Source organism: Bombus vancouverensis, chromosome 4 (assembly GCF_051014615.1).
Source record: "Bombus vancouverensis nearcticus chromosome 4, iyBomVanc1_principal, whole genome shotgun sequence".
Classification (NCBI taxonomy): domain Eukaryota; kingdom Metazoa; phylum Arthropoda; class Insecta; order Hymenoptera; family Apidae; genus Bombus; species Bombus vancouverensis.
Genome location: NC_134914.1, coordinates 1,532,708 through 1,556,106, shown reverse-complemented (window position 1 = coordinate 1,556,106; position 23,399 = coordinate 1,532,708). Strand labels below are relative to the sequence as shown.

The window sequence follows — 23,399 nt, the reverse complement described above, 5'->3', positions numbered from 1 at the left end:
TGTTTATATTATAAAATAAACTATTTTTCACGTGTTTCCTCATTTAGCTATTTTCCAAATATCTCTTTTATTTTAAATTTGTTACTTTTTACTAACAATTGAACGGAGTTTGTTATAAAAGCTTCGCGCCATAAGAAGTAGAGCTTACGAATTACAGGCGCTTTTAACCGATTTTAACGTATGCAACGAAAAAAAGAAAAATCTTAATCGCTTCTTTAGAACGATGTCTTATATTTATATTGATAAAATTCTTTTCCTATGTATGTGCTTGCCATTGTACGTACAGGGTATAAAAAAGTTATCTCAGCATCGGAAATGTGCCAAAAAGTAGTCGCGAAATTGGCTTTGATCTTGAAATTCAATTTCAATTTTTTTACTGCATCATATTCTACTAGTCGTGACGATTAAAAGTCTCAAAGGAACGAAAGGTCGCAACTTAACAGTTCTGTTAGAAAAAAAACGTTAAAATTTCATTAATCATATATACATATATGCTATATGTATATGTAGTATATAGTATATGTATATATATATATATATGTCGGGTTTACATTAGAATTAGGGTTAGGGGCGTGAAACGAATCTTCGTTTGGGTTACACGTTGTCGTTATGCAATGGAGAAGACATTGACTAGTGCAAATACGATTATTATAGAACCGGACAAGTAACCGCGGTAGTTAGGTGCTCGAGAAACTAATGACAATGATCCTAGGTTCAATAACGAATCCGCGGTCGACGGGATGATAGATGAACGTACTCACAAAATCTAAGTCGGATGCGTGATATTCACTGGTCGTAAAGAGTTACTCCTTTCATCAATGAGATCGAGAGAAAGAATGTCTTTCCCGTCCCGATCATGCCACAGAGGAAAACTATAATGGGGTGTGTCTAAGGACACGAGATCATCGGATTCGTCGAGAAAAGCCTTCGTTCAGAAAGTAAGGGAAATTGGCGTTGCTAATTGGTCAATCTCCATATCGGTGGTTAGAAAAAGATGCTAGCCGCCCTCGAGGGAAAGTTGCTAGTGGAAGACGCCGCTCGTTGAAAAATATGTCTCCCCTATCTTCTCGTAGTTGGGACAAAGACTGTTTGTCTGTTTGAAGGACTTTAGTTAACTAAACCTTAAGATTTATAACGGGCCCTCGAGCTAGCCGAACATGTACTGCGGAGACGCATCGACATCTGGCAATCATCTTACTCGAAGAATAGGGTCTGCGTGTGGCGAGCCACAGGACAGAAACCGTTGGAATGTTTACTGTCGCGTGTCGCCACGAATATTTCTTTTAAGGAGAGCTATAGAATTACTCCATACCTTTGTTAGACAAAGCGTTCATCCCGTGACCGCGGCTACGTTCGGCGACTGACTGTCGCCTCGAGCCCAAGCTCATTATCACAATTCTCGAATAATTACAATCGGGTTGAATAACTACAATTGTTTGATTACAGCTATAGTAGACTCTAGGTTACAATGTTGCGGGATTATCCAAAATTCCAAAGGCTCCGGTGTTCTTTTCATCTCCGACATATATATATATAAAACTGGTTTTATTTATAATATATTTATCGATTGAGGATTATTATCTAGCAGACGAAGGAGCCTATACAATTCATAGCAATGCAAACAAGAAGTAATAGAAGATCATTGTGGACCAAGAGAAATTTCAGATCGTCATAATTTCCAATGATGACTGGGACTAATTTAATGGATTATTCCAGTTCGGATTGGTAGATTACATCCGTTGAACAATTAAAACAATCGATTGAAAATGCTTGGCACCATATAAAATCAACGTATAATCTTAGGGAGAAATTTAGATACATACATTCTAAAATAAATAAACCGAATACAAATGCTGTTTGTATCTATTATGCATGTTCAAAATTTGAATCTCTTTTTATTTACAGCGTGTAAGTAGTAATAATCACTTATACCGGCTGTCCGGTAAATTGTAATACAATCGACCAGGACCGACACGGGGAGGGAGGTTTCTTGCATTCTTCGTTGATCGCTAGTGAGAGAATCACCTTGTGTGTATTTAACACTAGATCTATCGATAGTTAAGACGAAGCTATTTAACCAAAACCAGTCAAAACGACTGGTCTTTAAAAAATACGTGATCATAGAATATTTTTTTATTTATTGATTTATTAGTTTCTTACAAAAGGAATTTCACGTTATGTAGTACATTTTTCGTATTATTAATCCATCTGAGACTAGTGTGGTATTTCTAGCGTTAGCATCTAGCGATCTACTGATTTACTGATCGATCCGGAATTTTCTTGACAATTGATACCATCGAAGGATACGTAGTAAAAATTCTAAAAACGTGTGGGAAGTTGCACAAAATCAGGAAACTGATTAATTCGGGTTCGGTAAACAGATTGCACGACCCTATTACACTATGACAAGCACCACTCATTTTGACTAGTATTAGTATACCTAGCCTTGGTACGAAATTATTTTGAGTTTGAATACATAAAGAACAAAATAAAATTCGTTATATTATTCGTTATATCATTACATTATTGCGGAAAAAAGATATAACATGAAGTAGGAATTTCAAAACCAGATTGTAAAACCAGTCATTTTGACTGGTATAGTAGTTCTAGTGTTAAAAGTTGTATTTGTAATATATCTTACGTCAACATAAACATCAATGTTCAAGAAACATTCAGTCCATTCATCCACCACCGCCACCCCGTTCTTTAGAAAGTTTCCTGATTGAAACAAACTGATTTCTATGTTAGAATATCATTGTTAAATAATAATAAGGTCTAAAATTTCATTTAATTCGCGATATAATTACATACGAAATGTTTTGTATTTTTTACTCGATTAATGATGATCTTTATATTCAAAATCATTTTTCTCAAAAACTAGAAGAGTAACTGAAAAATTTCACTTTAAATTTTTCATATTTTTTTTACCTATCTTTTGTGTACACAATCACCCTCCTTGTCGATTGTACTACAATTTATCGAACGCTGTATGTAAGTCGTGTTTGAACCACTCGTTTTTGTAAAAGATAACTATTTGTTGGAAATCATTTTTAAACGTCAGCTTCATATGTATATGATGTTTTAGGTTTAAAAATTGCTCATTGACGCATAGTATCTGATTAAAAAATTACACATCATGAAAACATTGTATATGGAATAATCAAACTGCCAAAGAAACAATAAGAAACGAGAACCCCTTGTTAAAATTTTGCTGTAAATTATTTTCATAAAATGGAAAAATTTGAAGACATTAAAGATTTCGCTCAAAGTAATTTTCTGCAAAACGTAACTGTTCCTTGCATTTTGCACTATATGAATGAATATTACTTTAACGAAACATTTCATTAAAATTGTAATTTTGCAATTTATACGAAAAAGAGGAGGCATAGGATATTATGTTTTCCTGCATGTGCCTCAATGTACAATGAGCCTTCGTGTTATTACGTAGGTAGTACGTAGACAGTACAATGGAGGCAAAAAGATATTAAACCAAGATAAATACACTCGCTCATATTAATATTACAATATCCTTTAAAACAGAATAACATTTTTTAAAAATCAACCAAACGAGTTGAATTTGGTTGACAAGTTAAAAGAATTAGTTTATTAGATGACGTGTAAAGAAATTTTGAAAAAATTGGAACTGGTCGAAATCGAAAACAAAATATGTAGTAAGTTTCTACGACCTTTTCATCTCTGCCTGCGATACAAATTCTAAAAGTTCATTTTGTACGTTTATATCAGTTATATAGCTATCTATGTACCTACATGCTGAAAACTTCATCGAAATCGGCTGATGCAGAAACAAGTGACAGATATCGAAAGATGTAACGATCTTCCAATCTATGACAATTATAGGCGGAAAGTCAAGCCTGAAGGGGTTTTTCACACACCAAGTAATTTTGTAATATATACTTGGAAATCATGAAACTAGGTGCTTCGCTTTATTTAGGATGGATTGTCTTATGTACTAAGGAGTAATTCCCTGTTTTCTCGTTGATAATATTGACATGGCACTACCTATTTTCTATTTAATTGCGAAATGTACACATATTGTAAATAATGTTAATATAGGAGGCAATGCAACTTTAAGATCATGTTTTAAGAGAACGTTTTACTTGCGAGTCATGGTTCCTTTGACACTTTTATTCCTCATGACGAATACTAAGATCGACGAAATTTAGCCTATAAATGTAAGGTCAAGGTCAACTTTGCGATACCAATCATCTACCAAAGTCACGAGTTCGCAGAAATATATATATATATATAAACTATTCGAACGGAGGTGATAAAAGATTTAATGCGAACCGTTGTATATTGAAATAAGGTAAAAATGAAGAATAAAAAAATTATGATCCGGCTTTGTTTATTAGATACTGATATTTAAAAACCAACCAAAATTTCTAAACTCCGACAGCTTCCTACATGAACGAATACAGATCAATCTAAGCAAGTAATCCTCAAACGAAACATATCCAACATCTTACCTCATAAGTAAGTAATAGAGAAAAATACCATTACATTGTCATACACGATGCTACCTACATTTCCTAAAACAAGTTGTAGATTAAACGTTAAATCTGTGTACACACATCTGTCACAGAAATCCATAAGAGAAGATTATAGCTTACCTTATGAAATTTCCGCGTGAAGAAGATTAATGACTCCTTCAGTCCTCGAATTTTCTCAGATAATTAAAAAATAAGGTAAGAAACACAAAGTACATAACAATCAGAGAAAAAATAATTATTGCATAATTTAATGTATATATATATATATGTATTTGTGGACATACGAAATAAAAAATGAAAAAAGAAGAAAAAATATGGAAGCTACAGAAAAGAAATTAAACCGATATTAAAACTATAATTGATTAACTATAAATTAATATACAATTAAAAATAGATTCAGGTGTCAAAATGATTATGTTCTCCCAAAACTACTTTATTCTTTGAGTACTTTCTGAACACATTTGATAAACAGCATGTCCAATTTTATATTGATTACGCTTTTGCTCAAACATGACTTTTGTTTTTGGTCTAGAATAGCTTTGGAAGAGCAGCATCATTTCAATAACAAAAGCGAAATATTGAAAGATCTATTCAACGCAATAATTTAATTCTCGTTTTTCATTATACAATAGAGCCTCCTGTATTTGAACTTTCATTATCCGAATACCTAATATTCGTACATCCTGTTACACGAATAGACTGTCTACTAGTAACACACAGAAATCTTTTTCAATTACAAACGCTATTATCATACGTATTATTATATTTCTGATGTGCTTTTCATATTCGCAAAGCATGCTTACTAAAATACGAGATGCAAGATTTCACAAAAAAATATTCCTAATCGAAATATAAGAGATTAAAGTATTTAATTTCGTGATGATTAGTGCTTTTATGGGTTATAAGGGTGCCATAAGTAGAAATTTTACTCAAACTCAAACGGCAAATAAAAATGATAATTTTTGATTTTGAAGATTGTGCTTTTTTGCTCCATAGTATTCCATGCATTAAAAAAAAGGTTTAAATGGTATAAAAAAACATTAGTTACATATAAATACTTATGTTAAAAAATTTATGTAATTCAGCTGCCCAAAAATATAAGACCTATAATTACTGAAAGAAAATGGCCATTTTCTTGATTTCTATTTGAATAAATAAAATTTAATATTACAAAAGTGATTATCCTGTTATCCACAAATTCTACTGTTCGGAATGATTTTGTTTTCTTATTACATAGTTTGGATATGGGAGACTCTGTATGTATCATATCTTAATTTATAACTAATTAACTGTAGCTGTAATATCGGTTTAATTTATTTTTCTGTACTTGCTTTTGTTTCTTTTTTTTTATGAGTATGCGGAAATATTACACTACCATAATTATCTTGCTGCATTTATTACCATATTCTTGTTAATTATGTAAACAAACTCGTGGACCGAAGGAGACATTAATTCTCTCAATTCGAAAATTCCATAGGGTAGACTTCGATTTTCTCTTATAGATATCTGTGAATAGACACATCTAATGTTTAATCTACAATATTCTACAAAAGTGGAGAGTGTATGGCACCAAATGTCCACTTCTGTACGACTTAAACAAAATGCAAATTAAGCTGCCGGACATGTATCATTGAGTTCTCAAGTATCCACAGATCATCGCGCCTCCATCGCCCAATATTCCGTTGCCTTATATTCGGTTCGGATATAGAATCTTTCGCTTGATTTTTAAAAGTTGAAATAAACAGAGCCTCAAAGACACTCTTTTTAATTCTCCATTTTTATTTTATTTCAGCTTGTAGAAGTATCCCTTATACTTTTTAGTATTTTTGATCGAACATTTTATGTATGTATATTGAATATGTATATTGAATAAAACATGAAGTAATAATTCAGTAAATTTCTGAAATTGATTATTATTAAAAAAACGATGGACAGGTTTATGATGAAAGCGGCATTTATGTATATTAATAACAAACTTGGTGTTTGTAAAATGCGAAAGTAATTATACTAATTTGATCTGATGAATCTGAAAACTCGTAAAAAAATCGTTTCTTTCTGGATAAAATCAAAAATTATGTTTCAAAGATTACTGAGAAACATTGATTGTTGAGATATTTGCTAATAGTCGTTCATTTTACCAATGAATTTAGATCTTACAAATTAAACTAAAGTCAACGGTAAAAGGTTTAAAAGCATTAATTTCAGTTTGAAACGGCACGATATTGCAAACTATTGATCATACAATTAACAGTACTATGAATCAATGTAGATATAATTAAAAAAGTTTCATATACATATTTCTGTCTGTAGAATATTAGATGCCAGAAATCTGGACTCTGCAAACTATAACTCTGCAATTATAATCCTCAAGATAAACTTCCCTAGGTTATTAGATCTATATGTTATGAACCATGGGAATCTATATTAAATACATATGTATAAAAGGCTTGAAAATTCTAACGTATAGTATATCGTAATCGAAGAACAGTGAAAGAATACTCCGTTTGAGATTGATTTGATTCGATGTCGAGATGAAAAATTATTATTCAAAAAGATAAATCGATAAAAAAATAAAACAAACAAAATTAATAATTTATGTATTTCTTAATAAAATATTTGAAGCTTTCACGGCTCGCTTTTACAATAAGATTGTTCGTTAAAATTGTTCAAGACTTTGGGCTGTAAACTGTGTTCAATATGTAATTATTACATATACAAAACGAAATTGGCGAAACAAGAAATGTCAATGTACGTACATATGGTGATATTGATATTAATATTTGATGTATCTAAATTTTTCGCACTCAAGATTACGTGAAAGCCATAATGTATCATGACTTTCGTTATTAAGCAGTCAAGTTTTCTTTCTTATTGTGAAATGCAATAAGAATACATAACGTTTTATTAACGCAATATACGACAAACATGAACTTTTATATTTGACTTATATTGTATTAATAAGTATTCTTATAAAAAATTCTTGGAAGATTTTCAATATTATTATTAGTTATCGATTTAGCGATGACTAATTTTTATTCGTAACATTCTGTTGTCAAATTATCAGAAGTGTTTAAAAAATCACAGCGACAATTATGATAAATACCCCATGTATGACTACCTGTTAGCTTTAAGACTAATAGACGCTAATAGATTTAATATTTTCTTACAAAATGGATTCTTAAAATTTTCACACAGAAAGTAAACATTACAAACAAATAATTCAAAATCACTTGAATATCTTAAATGAGTAGAATATTTTAGAAAGCCAATTTTAATACCATATATACCCGTTAATATTGCACACTTTTTATAAAAATTAAAAAGTGACTCGATCTATATCTATGATGTTCTACAAAAGTTGAATTTCAAAATTTAAATTCGTAGTAATCGAAAATATTCTTTAAATAACAGCAATGATCTGCTTATTTCATAAGAATTTTTTATATGCAGTATCGCCGTATATGATATTAATAAATGATTTATTATGTTAAACTTTGTAAATAATATAAAAGAAATATTAATAAAAACAAACCTTATAAACATTTGCGTTTTCACTAACATACTATAAAATTTCGCATGAGCCTTGTCCCGACTTCTAAGAAACGCTTGTATATTGAACAAACTAGTTGGGTCTGTGGAACCAACTGTTGGCGCTTTGGTAATTGGTAGTAAAAAAGCACGATAACCTTTGAGTATAGTGGCGGTAAATCTTAGAAAAGCGTCTTGTATTTCGAGCTCCAAAGCCTGCTCTTTTCGCTTCTGCTGAAATTCTTTATCCACACTAAATTCTTCATCTTCTGTGTCTAAAAAACAAAGTCATTAAAGATGAAAATATTGTGATAAAAAAAGAACAAGCACAACAATACTAAACATACCTTTCATTGAATAACTTTTGCCCAAAGAAATCAACTTCGAATAAAGATGTTCTAAACAATTTCTAAGCTGTCTAGCTGCTTTCTTTGGTAACAGTTTTACATTTAAATATTTTTTATCATCACAAATCGCTATATTATTTGTGTCCAAATTTACACAATTAACATCAGAAGGAGGGTCATATAAATCAAAAAATCTGGAATCTACTCCTATTAAAAACGGCAGTGGAGCATGCAGAACCTAAAATATAAGATTTGTTATTACCTTTGGCATTTACCATTAAACCGATAAAATAAAATACATTACTTCAGCCAATCCAAGAGGGCACAAAGGTATGTACGGGCACTGCCATTTAAATGGAAATAGTATCATAGCGATTGCTTCGCTCACCGATGTAAGTACATCAGGACGTAACGAATGTACAAGTATTTTTTGTTCAGTAAGGATTAACAATAATATAAGCAAACAATTATCGGATCCTAAATTTATCAGTAACTGTCGAAAACTGGCACCAGACCTAGGAAGCGCCAAATCTTCTGGTTGAGTCAAAATTAATCTGTCCGTAGTACTTAACTGCACAAGAATTCTCGGTCTCTGTGGACTTGGAAATGGTATATCATACAAAAAATATGCTATATATTTCTCAATAGGAACTTGTTGCGGTTTGCTATTACACATGCTATGTAAGAAAACTAAAAATTTCTCAAATGTGTCAAAAAACGGCCAATGTGATAAGATGCATATAGATTTACTAATGTTCAAAGATTGCGTTGCAGGATTTGTATACTGTAATTTTTCTAATTGAGCTAATGTGAGCTTTTTAAATATTCCAGATTGCTTCTGCGTTTTCATTTTTAATTGTTGGTAGTCAATTTCCGCGTGTTCAACTGAAACAAGAGAAAAATGTTCTTTATTTTTCTTTCTAGAATTAATCTTATAACGTTATATTTATTTAATGCGCGCGACCATTTTTATATAAATTATAAAAAAATGATATATGTATTTTTATCAAAATTCTATTTTATTATGTTACTTCGTTAAAGTCATAATGTGATTTAAACGTATAACCGCATCCTCTACTGCAACCGCCACTCCGATTAAATAGTTGAACATAAAATGATTCTATAATAGTTGTTCGTAATATATTATATATATTATTTCATTATATGAAAATTAGCATTTCTAAATGGAACCTATTAAAAAGATCCTTCGTTCATTACTAGCTTTCAGAACAAGAATAACAATTATATATGTATATGATTGAAAAATGTTATACATATCTGAAATCTATTATCTCATATCTTATACTAAAGCTTCATCACGGCTTAATGTACGCATTTCCTTTCATAAATTAGAATAATTTAATAATAATTCTAGAGTACGAAAGTAAAATGATTCGCATAAGAATTTAATAACTTATAAACTAAGCATCAATTAATGTAAAGGTGTTTCAATATTACAAGTTAATCAAGCATAAACACGATAAAAAGGATATCTTTAACTCAATAAACGTATGTCTGATCTTACTTTATTTTTTTTTTTCTATAAATCTTTAAGAATGCATGTTTTCCAACTAGTTGTTTCGAATAACAGACGTTTCTATAATGTTTCTTAGCATTTATGTTTAAATAGTTATTAATAAACTCTTTAAAATAAAATAGATTTTTAAATAAAATAGTCATGTTTTGAAGTATTAGCAGTCAAATTAGTAATTAAAGTAAAGTACTATACGAAAAAGTAAAATGAACGTAAATTCTATTGCTCTGTTTTTATCTATATATTTAAAAAAATAATTAATGCGCTAGAGCTAGGGTCACAAGCACCATACGGGTTAGTGAGAAAAATCAACAAAAATGTATATATTATTAGTATATTGATTACATCGTAGCATTGTAACTTTAGATTATTCATCATTTTTTAGTAACGAAATATTACATAAAACTTGACTTATCATAAATGTGTATGCCGTGGTAAATCAATGTACACTTAAATTACCTATTTCACATTCTGTTTCGATACACCGAAAATGCGTTAAAATAAATCTAAACATATTGTGCACCTTTCTTGGAAATTTTCATTAATATTTACAAGGTTAGTTCATGACATTAAAACAACGAGAATTATTCATGCATAAAAATGTCGTCTGAGACTTATTTTTCAAATTATAGACGATAGAATTTTACACTCGAAATATACTGGTATCAATGACACAACTGAGATACCTTTGTCCCTATCTTATTCATACTTTATATTTCTCACTCTAATTAATGTAACAGTCGAAATCCTATGTATGTATATGCTGCCATTTGTTTCAGTTGGTGGATCTTGAAATTACAGTAAGAAACAAGAAATATGAACGAGATAGAAAGAAAGATTCACTAACTGATTTATTGATACTAGCAGATTTTTTACGTAAAATATCATTTATTACTTGAAAAATAAGACTCAAATTAATCGAATTAATGCCACAAAGGATATTTTATACTTATAGATAAGGGGCCATAAATTCTTTTTATTTCCTTATTGTTGTGTTTAGTAAGATCAAAAATTACAAAACCTTTTTTAAAAATCGCACACCCAGCCAATCGAGCAGAGCAGTTGGTGGTACATTCATGAAAGACAACATTTATAGCTAATAAATCACAATCACGTTCAGGTTTGCAGCTGTAGTCGTCAAAATCTTCCATAAAATATACAATACACATATACAACATCTATATATGAAACAGCCAGCATCTAAATGAACACGAAGTTATTCACCTAATGAACCAATTACCGAAACCCTTTATTATCCTTGGTTTTAATAGCCATAAACTTCTGTAGGGTTCTTACAAAACTGATACATGTGGTACTATCATCGTGAAGGAGACATAATCTGCCAACTTAGACTTTCTATTAGACATCAATAATTCTATCCACTTTAACACAGCATCTGGCTGTTTTAATGCAATGGACCTATCGCTATGTAACCCTTCAGTTGCTCAAAATATCACATGCAATGTAGTAAATGATCTGTACGATAGCGACCACTTCTCGATCAAGATAACACTAAAATATCATCTGAGTTATGACATCTAATTCCACAAGCTCTCAAGATGGAAGTTTTAAGAAATCAACTGGGCAATGTTCCTTGACAGAATATTTAATTCAATTCCCCGACATATGGAACCAAATCTGTCAAATGCTGATTTAATAAACGAAACATTTATAAACCTCATAAACATTATTACAAAGACAGCTGCCTTATCTACTCCAAAAACAGAAAACTCCAGTAATATAAAAACCCAATATGATCCATGATGGAACGAGTTATTAAAAATTGCAAACATCTTTCAATGGATATAAAAACACATAAATCTCTGATAAATCTTATCTATTTTATAGAATATAGAGCTATATTTCGAATAAACGAACTACTCCTCTCTAATTATTGAAATTTGGAAAAAAATAAAAGCGATCAAAGTTTTAAATCACTAATGCCCGCCTTGACTAAAGAAGACAGCTCACTTGCCACAGATTCGTATGAAATATCGGACATGTTAGGATCAACATTTCAAACAATTTTAGCGATAAGTACTGAAAGGAATTCCAACATCACAAAAAGAAAGTACACCCATCGACTTCCTCAGATACAAACCATGACTCATCCACCATATCTGCCCTGGATATGCCTCTTCGAACCGTTGAATTAGAATATTTTTTTAACTAAATGTAACAATACCAGTCGTAGGCATGATGGAATTGCAAACATCCTTCTTTTCAACCTGCCCTTGATTACATGCTTTCCCTATTCAACTGTATCTGGATTCACAATGTATTCCCAAACAGGTGGAAGGAAGCCATAGTCATTCCTATCTTAAAGCCAAAATTGCAACTGGCCTAGACAAGTATCCGATTGCATTCACTAATACGATGTGCAAATTAACAGAAAATATCATTAACTATAGATTCTGTTAGGACTTAGAAAAATATTTGTTAATTTCCAAATTTCAAAGTGATTTTCTCTACCTATAGCAATTTAATAAACCTGGAGATTAACACGCGACGCACATGCCAATCAACACCATCTGACTGTCGTATCTCCCGACATAGAAAAAGCTTATGACTTATGATATGATAATTTTCATCAGTAATTTCTTACATATAGGAGTTATCAAAATCAGAGCCAACAACGCTCTTTCCTCCTCTAAAGCTAAGGAAATTACCAGTCCAGACAAAGAGTTATTATTTACCGGCGATTTAACTATAATATGCAGAAGAAAGAACGGTCACGTCACTGAAATATACTTACAAGGAACACTAAACAAATTATGAAAATGTCACAGATTACCGGATTCAAATTTTCTAACCAAAAATCAGAAATAATTATTTTCTGCAGAAATCGGCATCCCATAATCATAAAGTTGACCCTCAACAACCAAGAATTAAAATCAACTGTAATCAAATTATTATGACTGACCTTTGACTCTCGATTATGACTGGAAATGTTATCGATTCTGTCAGCAATAAAGGCAATATCCAACCTAGCGATTCCCTATACAATTTTCCTTTCTGAGGGGTACCTAAAAAAGAATGATTTGCAAAAACTTAACGAAGAACCGCAACAGAACGTCGATTCATTACCTAACATAGACACGATTCTACATCAGTTAGGGAAGGCAAGATATTTCTCCGTATTTGACTTAACCTCTGGATTCCACCATATGCCCATGAACCCGAAATACTCGTATGCTTCATATGAGCATTACAAATATCGACAAATGCCAAATTAAATGCTTTTGGCTTTTAGAAGACGATCCCGCTAGTTCAACGTGATGGATGGTGCATTGAATTGATAAGGATCAATCAAACATGCTCTGTATATTTGAATGACATAATCGTATACGGCAAAACGCCCGAGGAACAAAATAAAAAAACCACGAGTTGATTGAACCTATTACAGCGGTTGAAAAAGACAAGCCTGAAACTGCAGACTGATAAATGTATCCGCGGCCCGAAGTGATCTACCTCGGGCATGTCATATCAGAAAGCGGCGTGAAGCCAAACCTGGAATAGGTTAAGACCATCACAGAATTTCCAACTCCTAGTAATCCTAAGCAAGTTAAATGATTCTTAAGACTGTGGTTATTAATGAAAATTTTTTCAAGACGTTAACAAATTAGCCAAACCGATGACGTTCTTGAAGAAAACTATCGATTGAAAATAGGAAAAAATTACGGAAAATATCGTTGCAATCACTTGAAACAGCACTAATCACGAAATCAGTACCAGAATATCGCGAATTTCAAAAGTTATTTTTTCTAACAACCGATGCATCTTGGAGCGGTACTCAGCCAAGGACCTATAGGATCAGATATACGCGTTCAGAATCCTGAATAACGCCGAAATATATAACTCCGCAATATGAGTATGTGTATATTTCCGATCATACCTGTATGTCCGAAAATTTAAAATTGTTATCGATCACAGACCGCTAGTTTGATTGATGACCGTCGAGAACCCTAATTAAAGATTGATGCGATGACGCCTTTAACTGGAAGAATGCGAATATGGAATAGAGTACAAGAAAGGAAAGATTAATATACGCTGATGCGTTGCCTCGCATTCTTTCTATAGGAGAAGTGCCATCTCATTGGTAACACTTAAAATTCTCAGCGAACGAGAAGGCGATATCAGTAACATGCTTGAAGAAATAATGGATTTAGAGAAATATGTGACACAATTCCTACTTAATCAGGAATCGAAGTACAGCAAATTCAAACAACTGAACAAGAAACCATTGGTAGCACTAATACACATGAATAAATATCCGTTAAACACATCGCAGCTGTATTAACGAAAGTTGAGCCTTTAAAATTCAACGATAGAGGATGACAAATACCCAACAGCCTGGCTAAGAAATACAGACTGAAAGAATTATAACTCGTAAAAAGCCATCAAAAGCCAAACAAGGAATCTATACAATATCATCGATTTTATTTTCAGTGACACCGACATTAACGACAACTTAATTACAGAAGAACCATATCCATGGACTGAGAGATATTCGTGAAACAGGTACACGAATCTGCACTAAATGGACACGCGAAAATTTTTAAAGCTGTAGTGAGAATAAGAGATATTATGCTTAATGTGAAAAGTATATACCTCAGAAGAAATATTACATTGTCAATTTTACAGAAAAAGCAAACATGAACGAATAAAACCAAAACAAGGATTGAAATTATAAATTACAAATACAGCAGTGGCAGCACACCAAATAGTCGTCAGTGTCTTAATAAGTTCACTATCCAGAACAAATAAGGGAATCCGTTATATCTTATCGATACAAGACCAATTAACGAAACTCACAACACTGATCACTCTGCAGGATATCACGACCAAGAAAATAGACGATAATCTCATGAAAGAGTACCTATCAATTTACGTGTTTCGAGAGAAGCTAATTGGGAAAGGTTCTGAAAATAAAATCAACACGGGCTATCACTTATAGGCTCCCATCAAATAGCAACCTCGAGAGAGCACACCATATAATAAAAGAATAGCTTAGACACTACGTAAACCAGGATTGAATCAATTGGGACGTATTCATTAAATTAATCACGCTTTCATATAATACGGCAACATATGAAGCAATGGAGGAACAGACTACATAAGAGACCTAAGGAATCATCTTTAATTCCAAATAGAAAAGGCGAAAGGAAAACATATACATATAGCAAAGGAGAAACGCAAGGAAATCTACGACAATAAAATAATTAAACGCGTACCAAAATACCAAATCGGAGACATGGTATACATTCAGAATGTTAAATATTAAGTAAAAATAATCAATCCGAACTTATACATGTTAACAGGTTAAAACTAGCGAATTCTTCATTAGATACATCCAAGGTAGATTATGTTTCCACCCAGTAAACCCAATGCCTAGCACCTCCAGGAAGCAACTCGTACGAAGCAAGCATACCATACTTAGATATATACTAGAGCATCTTACCAAGATACGGATGTAACACAAAATTTGCAGCTGCTTAAGGGCAGTTATGTATAAAACAGAACATGGTATATAGAATATATGTCAATTTCTTTAATTCCAAACTAACTTCTATCAACAGTAACAACATCAAACTTTATAATTTATTAAATATATTATATATTGCCCAAAACGAGTATGAGATCGAGTTTGAGAAACTAACGTTAGAGTTAACCAATATTCTAAACGAATATATTAACGATATAAATAATCTAATCCCTAATAATTAATCGAATGCCGTTGCGGATAGTAAATATATCATAACACATCCTCAACTCATACATCCCGATATTCTTTTCGGTACATTTAGAAAGATCAAACTAGCTGTAGAAACGCTTCTGACACCCTTAGAAACTACAGATTCTTGTAGATATTAGCAAGGTAAGTATGATATAACGATAAGCTTGTTTACATACTGAACATTTAACATTTTGCCTACCGCGTAATTCCTATTTCATATAAAAAGGCTCCAGGAATCTTTTATTTCTATGACCCTTCAGACGAATACAGCGTGCTAAACACGGTTCAGATGATCCTCGTCACTACAAATAAAGTATTACTAAGTAAATATAAACGTAGTAACAACTTCCATACACGTAAAAGTCAGATGCCAAACTACTCAATCACCTACAAAGACGCTTATTCAACAAATCTGCTAAGATCGCGTTCAGATGGCAACTCATGTACAATAAGATACACATAATTCCGAAAGACTCTTGGATCCAGCTATGATCTAATACGCGATGGCCAGTTTAGTTTAGTTACAGTTGCAACGATCAAAAGCCTAGGAATGTAGATATTTCCGAGACTATACTACTAACAATATATAATACTAACAATATGACCCGACTGCCAAAGCAACTCTGACTATGACTGAACGGAACTCTGCTATAAATACTTACTATAACTAATAACTAATATACAGGGTGGTTGGTAACTGGTGGTACAAGCGGAAAGGGGGTGATTCTACGCGAAAAAAGAAGTCGAAAATATAGAATAAACATTTTTTTTAATTTTTCCATCGAGACAACGATCTACAGTGAGATCCGTTATAACGAGACGCGATAAAGTGCACGCGTACCGAGCGAAAATTCAAAGTCGATTTTCTCGAAAACAAAGCCTCAAACGAAAAATTTTTATCCTATATTTTCGACTTCTTTTTTCACGTAGAATCATCCCCTTTCCGCTTGTACCACCAGTTACCAACCACCCTGTATATATATATATATTAATAATATAATAAATAACTAATAAATATATAAATAACTAATTATGTTACGGGGCAACATTAACAACACTAAATTAGGAGATAGATTGAAAAACACGACGTTGAAGATAACCGATCTCTTCTTAATCCGACTAATTCTCACCATGTAAGCACACAGACTCAAGATTGTCAAGAAGTGTCACTGGAAAATTCTCAAATAACAGCTTGTGGTAACTTACGTTCTTTAAAAGCCATAACCGCATAAACTGTAACAAATCAAAAACTTGCACAGAGATAGCGACGCGTACTGTGCTAGTTCAAGAGGCAAAAAGACAAATACAGGATTTAAAGATGAAGAAAAACAAAGCATCAAGTTATCTTTACTGATCGGCAATTTTTTCTTCTACTCGCAAATTTGAGTTAGTAGAATCACATCCGAAATTTAGCAATTCCATCTCTACTAACCATAAGGATTATTTTTAAATTACCATGTAAATTCTTTAAATTCTAGATATAATGGAAAACAGTTAGAAAAGACTGATTTAAAGTGAAATTTTTAGTTGAGGTATTTTCACAGATGTTTAAAGATTACAGCAGGTAATAGTATCGAAAGTTCCCTTGAATCGATTTTAGGAAACAATGCTTTAATGACAGTTTGCCGAAAGAGCATATGATAAACCAATTTTCAATCCTATACCTCCCTATTAGCAAAATTGAGTGCTAAAATTATGCTTCAACTTGCTTTTATTTCTATAATAAACATATTTGGTCAAACAACCAATAACACAAATACACGTTAATTATAACATATCATAAAAATTTTTATTATCTTTTGAGACTATCTTACATATCCAATAAATATGTATTGTTTATCGGAAACATGTTCACCAATATGAATTTTGACAATGAACAATTATAGTAAAAAATGATTTAAATGTTTGTGTAATGAATAAATGAAAATTATTTAAATTCACGAATAAAGTTTAAATTGGAAACATAAAATACGGTTTAGTAAGTGTTTTAATTTTTAGTTGTGTTTCATTTTATTTGTACATTGTACAATGCATATATTTAATTTATGAATATATTTATTATAGGAAGAAAGTTTTTGCTGAGATCTAAATAAACCTCTTTCGGATTGGAAACAGCGTTCTCCTTTTTTTAAATTGCGTTTTTTTATAAACAATTGTTACATTGTGTTAAAAAATTGAAAAAAAGTTTGTCTACACTACCGGCCGTAAATATTAGGAAACCTATTTGTTATATTTATTAGATAATTCTAACAAATTTTTCTTTACCTTGTGTTTACGTTACAAGAAATATATGATACAGATGGTATAATAGATCGATAATAAATAATAATATGTATAACTGAAGAGTGAAAACAATGAAAAACGTACAATTTATATGAAATAGTTATGGCCGACAGTGTATGTGTGGTCTGGCAGCGAACCGTGCGCACATTTTTCTGCGGAGGCTGCTCGGGACGGTATGGTACGAGGATATTTCCTTTTCTCGCTGTGCAAATACATTTTTTTCACCAAACTCACCAAGCGAAGAAATTCGTTTCTAATTTGGCCGTTTAACAGCTAGAAGTGGTAATTCCTCAAACCTACTTTTCGCTGAATTTCTGAATTTCTCCTATAAATATCGGCGACCAATATCCTATTTATCTCTGCACATATGTATATACTGACGGTTCTAAAATTTAAAACAGCACTGATTATGCAATTATACGTATCTGGTCAATTGATCATAAAAGTCAAATTTCATCATGAAGCTTCTACATATCTCTTTTTTGAGTTTAACGCGTTAAAACATGCCATGGAAATGATAGAAAATGATCGAAACAAATATGTATTTCGCTACTTCTTACGATTCTGCAAATACCATCCAAGCAATCCAAAATCAATGGACAAACAACTCCACCATCCAAGAATATCAAAAATCTTAAGTCAAGACAATCCAAAATAATAATTCCGTCATAGTAATCTGAATCCCTTCTCATATAGGCATCGAAGGAAATGAAAGAGCGGACAGAACAGTCAGAAAAATAGCTGATTCACCAACCTGATCGTAGCGTAGGTGCATCGTTTGAAATCGTTCTTTCTTATTTAAAAGAAGTAATACAAGAAAATTGAAATGAAAAATGGAAATCATCTACAGAACCACGTTTACCATCGACCAAAGATAATTTTTTTTTAAACAATATACCACGCTCGCTATAACAACGCAATTAAGTTACCAATATCAGATCAAAAAAGAACCCCCATCCCGCGACCTGTACACAATACATGACATCTGACAGTAGAAGAACGCTTCATCATACACAGCATGCATACATCATACAGACAACGATTTAATATGAGGACATCCTAATGAGTATCCTAAACGACAACTTAAAGGACAAAGAATCAATGTAAAGGTTAATATAATATTTAAAACCTACCAAACGTTATGACAAATTTGTTCTCATGTTTGTTTTCTTATGTTGCTAGTAACCGGTATAAGCAAGTGATGCGACATTAAATAATAGATATAGTAAGGCACTTTTATATTCGGAAGCAGGAGGTGAAAGAGAAGATAAATTCTATTTATCCCGGCCCTATGATATCTAATACATTTTGTTTGCGATTCATTTTGAAATGAATTTAAAAAACAAAGTTTGTTCCTTATTCGACGAACTTCTTCTAAAAGTTATACGATTTATTATTCTCGTTTTATCACACTAGATATACCAGAAAGTTGCATAGGCGGACTTGCATTTTGTGTGTATGTTTTTCATGAGTGTTTAATGTTTAGTATGTGTGTATAATGCGTATATTAACATATACTTCTAACATCTATTTTTAATGTATATTTAGTATGTGCATTCAATGCGTGTTTGTTGCTAGTATCTGTATTTAATATATATACAAATACAATTTGTGTACATGTACATATATACAGTGCACAATCACACATTAAAATTATGTACGAAACTCATGCACTAAAAACATATATACGAAATGCAAATCTGACTGTGCGACCTCTTCACCAATGTCAGCTGCGTACTATTCATTGAAAGTGTGACGGCAACGAAAAATCGTATATCCACATTTGTGAAATCGATGCAAAGGAGAGGCTTTTATCCTGGACAATCTAATTCAAAGATCAAAAGATTATGAGAAAGTAATTAGAAAATAAATTAAAGTAAAGAAGTTACAGCAGTTCAGAGATCGATCATTTTTCGATCAAAATTAATAGTCTTATAATATTACTGCGAGGCGTATAATAATGTTTGCAAAAATAACATTTAATTTAAAAAAAAATATTCTTAAGGCTCCAATTTTTTGTTTTTTAAACTTTTTGTTACAAAAGATAAAAGATGATATCTATCAGTTTGTAAACAAAAAGAGTCTCAAAATAAGTAAAGATATAAACTTATTGTTGGAGAAAAAGTCCTTACTATATGTCATAAGACTTCAAGATATCAAAGAAGATAATAATTACCATGTATATGTATTTCTTTTCCTCATTAGGTACTACGAATACTACTTAATGAAACCTTTTTATAGCTAAAATATCAATATCTAAAAATAAATACTAAAAATAAATACTACAGCTCCTTGTATAAATAGTAAGCAGTAACTAAATTTGAATATGTGTAGCATTTTTGTTTGAACTACGTATGTGCTTATTAAATATGAATTCTATTGTATGTAGCATAAAACTGTTCTAATATTTTTTATTGTTATTATTATTATTATAAATATATATTAAATATGATAATGTAAATTTTAAATTATGATAAAGATTAATTTATAATTTTAATAAAATTAGAATCAAATTTAAACAGTAAATAATTGCTATTATAATAGTTCACTTCATATTGTTTCCCTTGAATATAGGATATCCAATAAATTGTAGGAGATGATGATTCTTTATAAAAAAAAGTAAAACATAGAAAATAAACATTTTTGATTGCTTTTCTAGTTATCAAGAAAAATAACTAAGTATATAATTATAATACTACAGGTTTAGGTTAAATAGGTTTAGTACTAACTGCATTTAAATCGTAATCTTAATAATTTATTTTATGAAACAATATTAAACTATTACTTCTAGTAATAAATGATAAGCAATATCTACCCATGCTGGCATAAGCAAATCTTTCTTTAGTTTTACAGTATCAAATATCATGAATTAATTGCAACACGCTTTGTCTTCTAAGTTCCTCAAAAACAAGGATAAATCTTTGTTTTAGTTAGTCAGCACTTGTTATTTCTTCCATATAAACAATCTTTATTTTTTACAGATAATGGATGTCAAATCTAGGTTCTAATCGTGCATGCAAAATCATGGTAATCAAGCAATTTTGTTGCTAAAACTAATCCAACAATGATAACAATTCTTTAATACAAATATTACATCGCTATTAAAATGTGTTGATGTGATCTGTTAATAAATTGAATTTTTTAATGCTTGTAGTGAAACATCTCCAATTAATGAAAATAATTCTTCTCTCAAAAAACACAAAAATAAAGTATCATTTAAAACTGATAAGAAGAAGTAAAGATTAATAATTTCAGTCTCATTTCATTGTCTATTATCTACAAAGTTTAATGCTTTTTAAACTACAATATCTAAACTACCAATATATTAATATTATTGGATAACACATATGATTATTTAGAATACACATATAATTCTTAACTAAGAATTTGATCACATACGAAATGTACCTATCTTATATATCATAATTTTACATTGAATATCACTTTTCTCGGAAGCAATCAAAAAATTTGATCTACATTTTTTGTTTACATAATTTTCTTTGGAAGTAATTTTATATAATCAGCTTCATTGACATTTTACATCTTTTACATTATGATTTATAGGACATCCCATATGGTTGTTATATAAAAAGGTAAAGCAAAGAAACCACTAAGTGAGAAAACTACATACATGTATATACATACATATGTATATCTCAGTCATGAAATCATATCTACACCATACTATATATAAATATACAAAAGATTTCATACCAGAATTCTTCATATTCTCCATGAGTACATCCGCTGGTTGTTGGTTTTCCTTAAAATTTGGTTTATCCATTTCTAATTCGAGTTCTTCATAAAATGTTATTGCTGATCCATATATCTTTTGAGCTGCATCAGCAACTGTCAAAACAAATGTAGAAAACACTGGCTTAGGTTTACATGCTACTTTGGGCCAGCATTCTATTGTTGCTCCCATTGGCAAACAAAACATTGCCACAGAATTTGGAAAAATAAAACTGCTGTAATCAACTATTGGATATTTATACAGTATTGTAGGTTTAAAAGATATCAAATTTGCCCGATTCATAGATTTCTTATAACACAGAAACACATCACTACCCAACATGCCTTTGTTCAAATTTTTATTGATAACACAGAATGCATGTGGGGGAGTTTCTCCTTTATTTGTTAATATTACACAAATATCAGTCACGACTAATGAGTTGCATGGCATTTTACGAGTTGCTCGTCTATATGTCACAAATATTCTTGCAGCTGAGTTATTCACATTAGCTAAATGTCCTTTTGGAGTTTCTAATATCATTTCAGCATCTTGCATTATACGTTCTTTACCATCATATATTACACCTGTAACATATACCTCTTGAGAATTGAAAAATTGTCGATATACAGTGGTGGACAAAAGAAAGTTTAAAAGATAAATGAAATATCATCATAATATTACAAAACAGAATTATATTTAGTCCCACTGGGAACCTTGAATTTTAATATTTCAATCTTGCTTTTATTTTAACAAACAAAACGATTTATAATATTTTAGGATATTTGATATAGGACCAAAACAAGAAACTATACATACTAATAAGAACTTTTTTATATTTTATTCAAATTTGAAATATTTTTTACCGTTAGAAAATTACTACACATAAAGTAATAATAAAAGCTAATAATAGCAACGAATAAATGTAAAGCATATTCCATACAAAGATAAATAACTGTTATCAATATGGTATAAAATATTCAATACAAAAGTTATTAAGACTTATATATGCAACTACAAATTTTAAACTTTCTTTTATCTGTAACTATGTACTTATTTAAACTATATTGCTATAACAATATAGTTAAAACATCAAGTTTACCACATTACAATTGCATGAATTTAATTTTTACATAACATTCTTCCATTTATATTGAAAGTACATTATTCATGACATTAGGTTCATGTCATCATAACTAATGCACTTAAATTAAAAAATATATATACTTTTGATTCTTTAAATTGAGATACAATGAAAAATCTTTATTGAATTAATGTAAAATATCATATAAATAGTGTTGCTAACTTTTATTTAAAATTATTTAAAACATTTTATTTTATTAAATATATTGATGAATTACATGTATGAATCTAATTTCTATGTAATACTATTCTAAAATGATACGAAAAGCAAGAACATGCAATATTTTATCTATAAATTTTAGAATGTTATGTTTATAATAAAGATATAACAAAGATTTTAATATCTATTTCTAATAACTGTTATGAAAAAATCAACAAATATAATAAACAATATCTTTTAATATATTTTTTAGAATTGTACAAATTGTACAATTGTGTATTTCACACATACAAAGTACACATTCTTCTTTTTTATAATTTCAAACGCCATTCAATTATGTAAAACATACATCCTTATATTTAAACATATATAAAATAAATACTTTTTTAAAAAGAAAAGTTGAGCCAAATATATATAAAAGAGTAT

General features: G+C 30.6%; 1 protein-coding gene across 4 annotated transcripts in view; it reads right to left on the bottom strand.

The window, feature by feature from the left end:
* Crag (DENN domain-containing protein Crag) overlaps positions 1 to 23,399 on the bottom strand; it is a 42,542-nt gene that overhangs the window by 16,178 nt on the left and 2,965 nt on the right. For all 4 annotated transcript variants that reach the window (XM_033344198.2, XM_033344196.2, XM_076618234.1 and 1 more), the window contains 4 exons: positions 21,655 to 22,257; positions 8,691 to 9,271; positions 8,387 to 8,624; positions 8,044 to 8,314 (listed from right to left, as the gene is read on the bottom strand). In XM_033344198.2, coding sequence (XP_033200089.1) covers positions 8,044 to 8,314; positions 8,387 to 8,624; positions 8,691 to 9,271; positions 21,655 to 22,257 — 1,693 coding nt within the window. The remainder of the gene's footprint in view (positions 1 to 8,043; positions 8,315 to 8,386; positions 8,625 to 8,690; positions 9,272 to 21,654; positions 22,258 to 23,399) is intronic.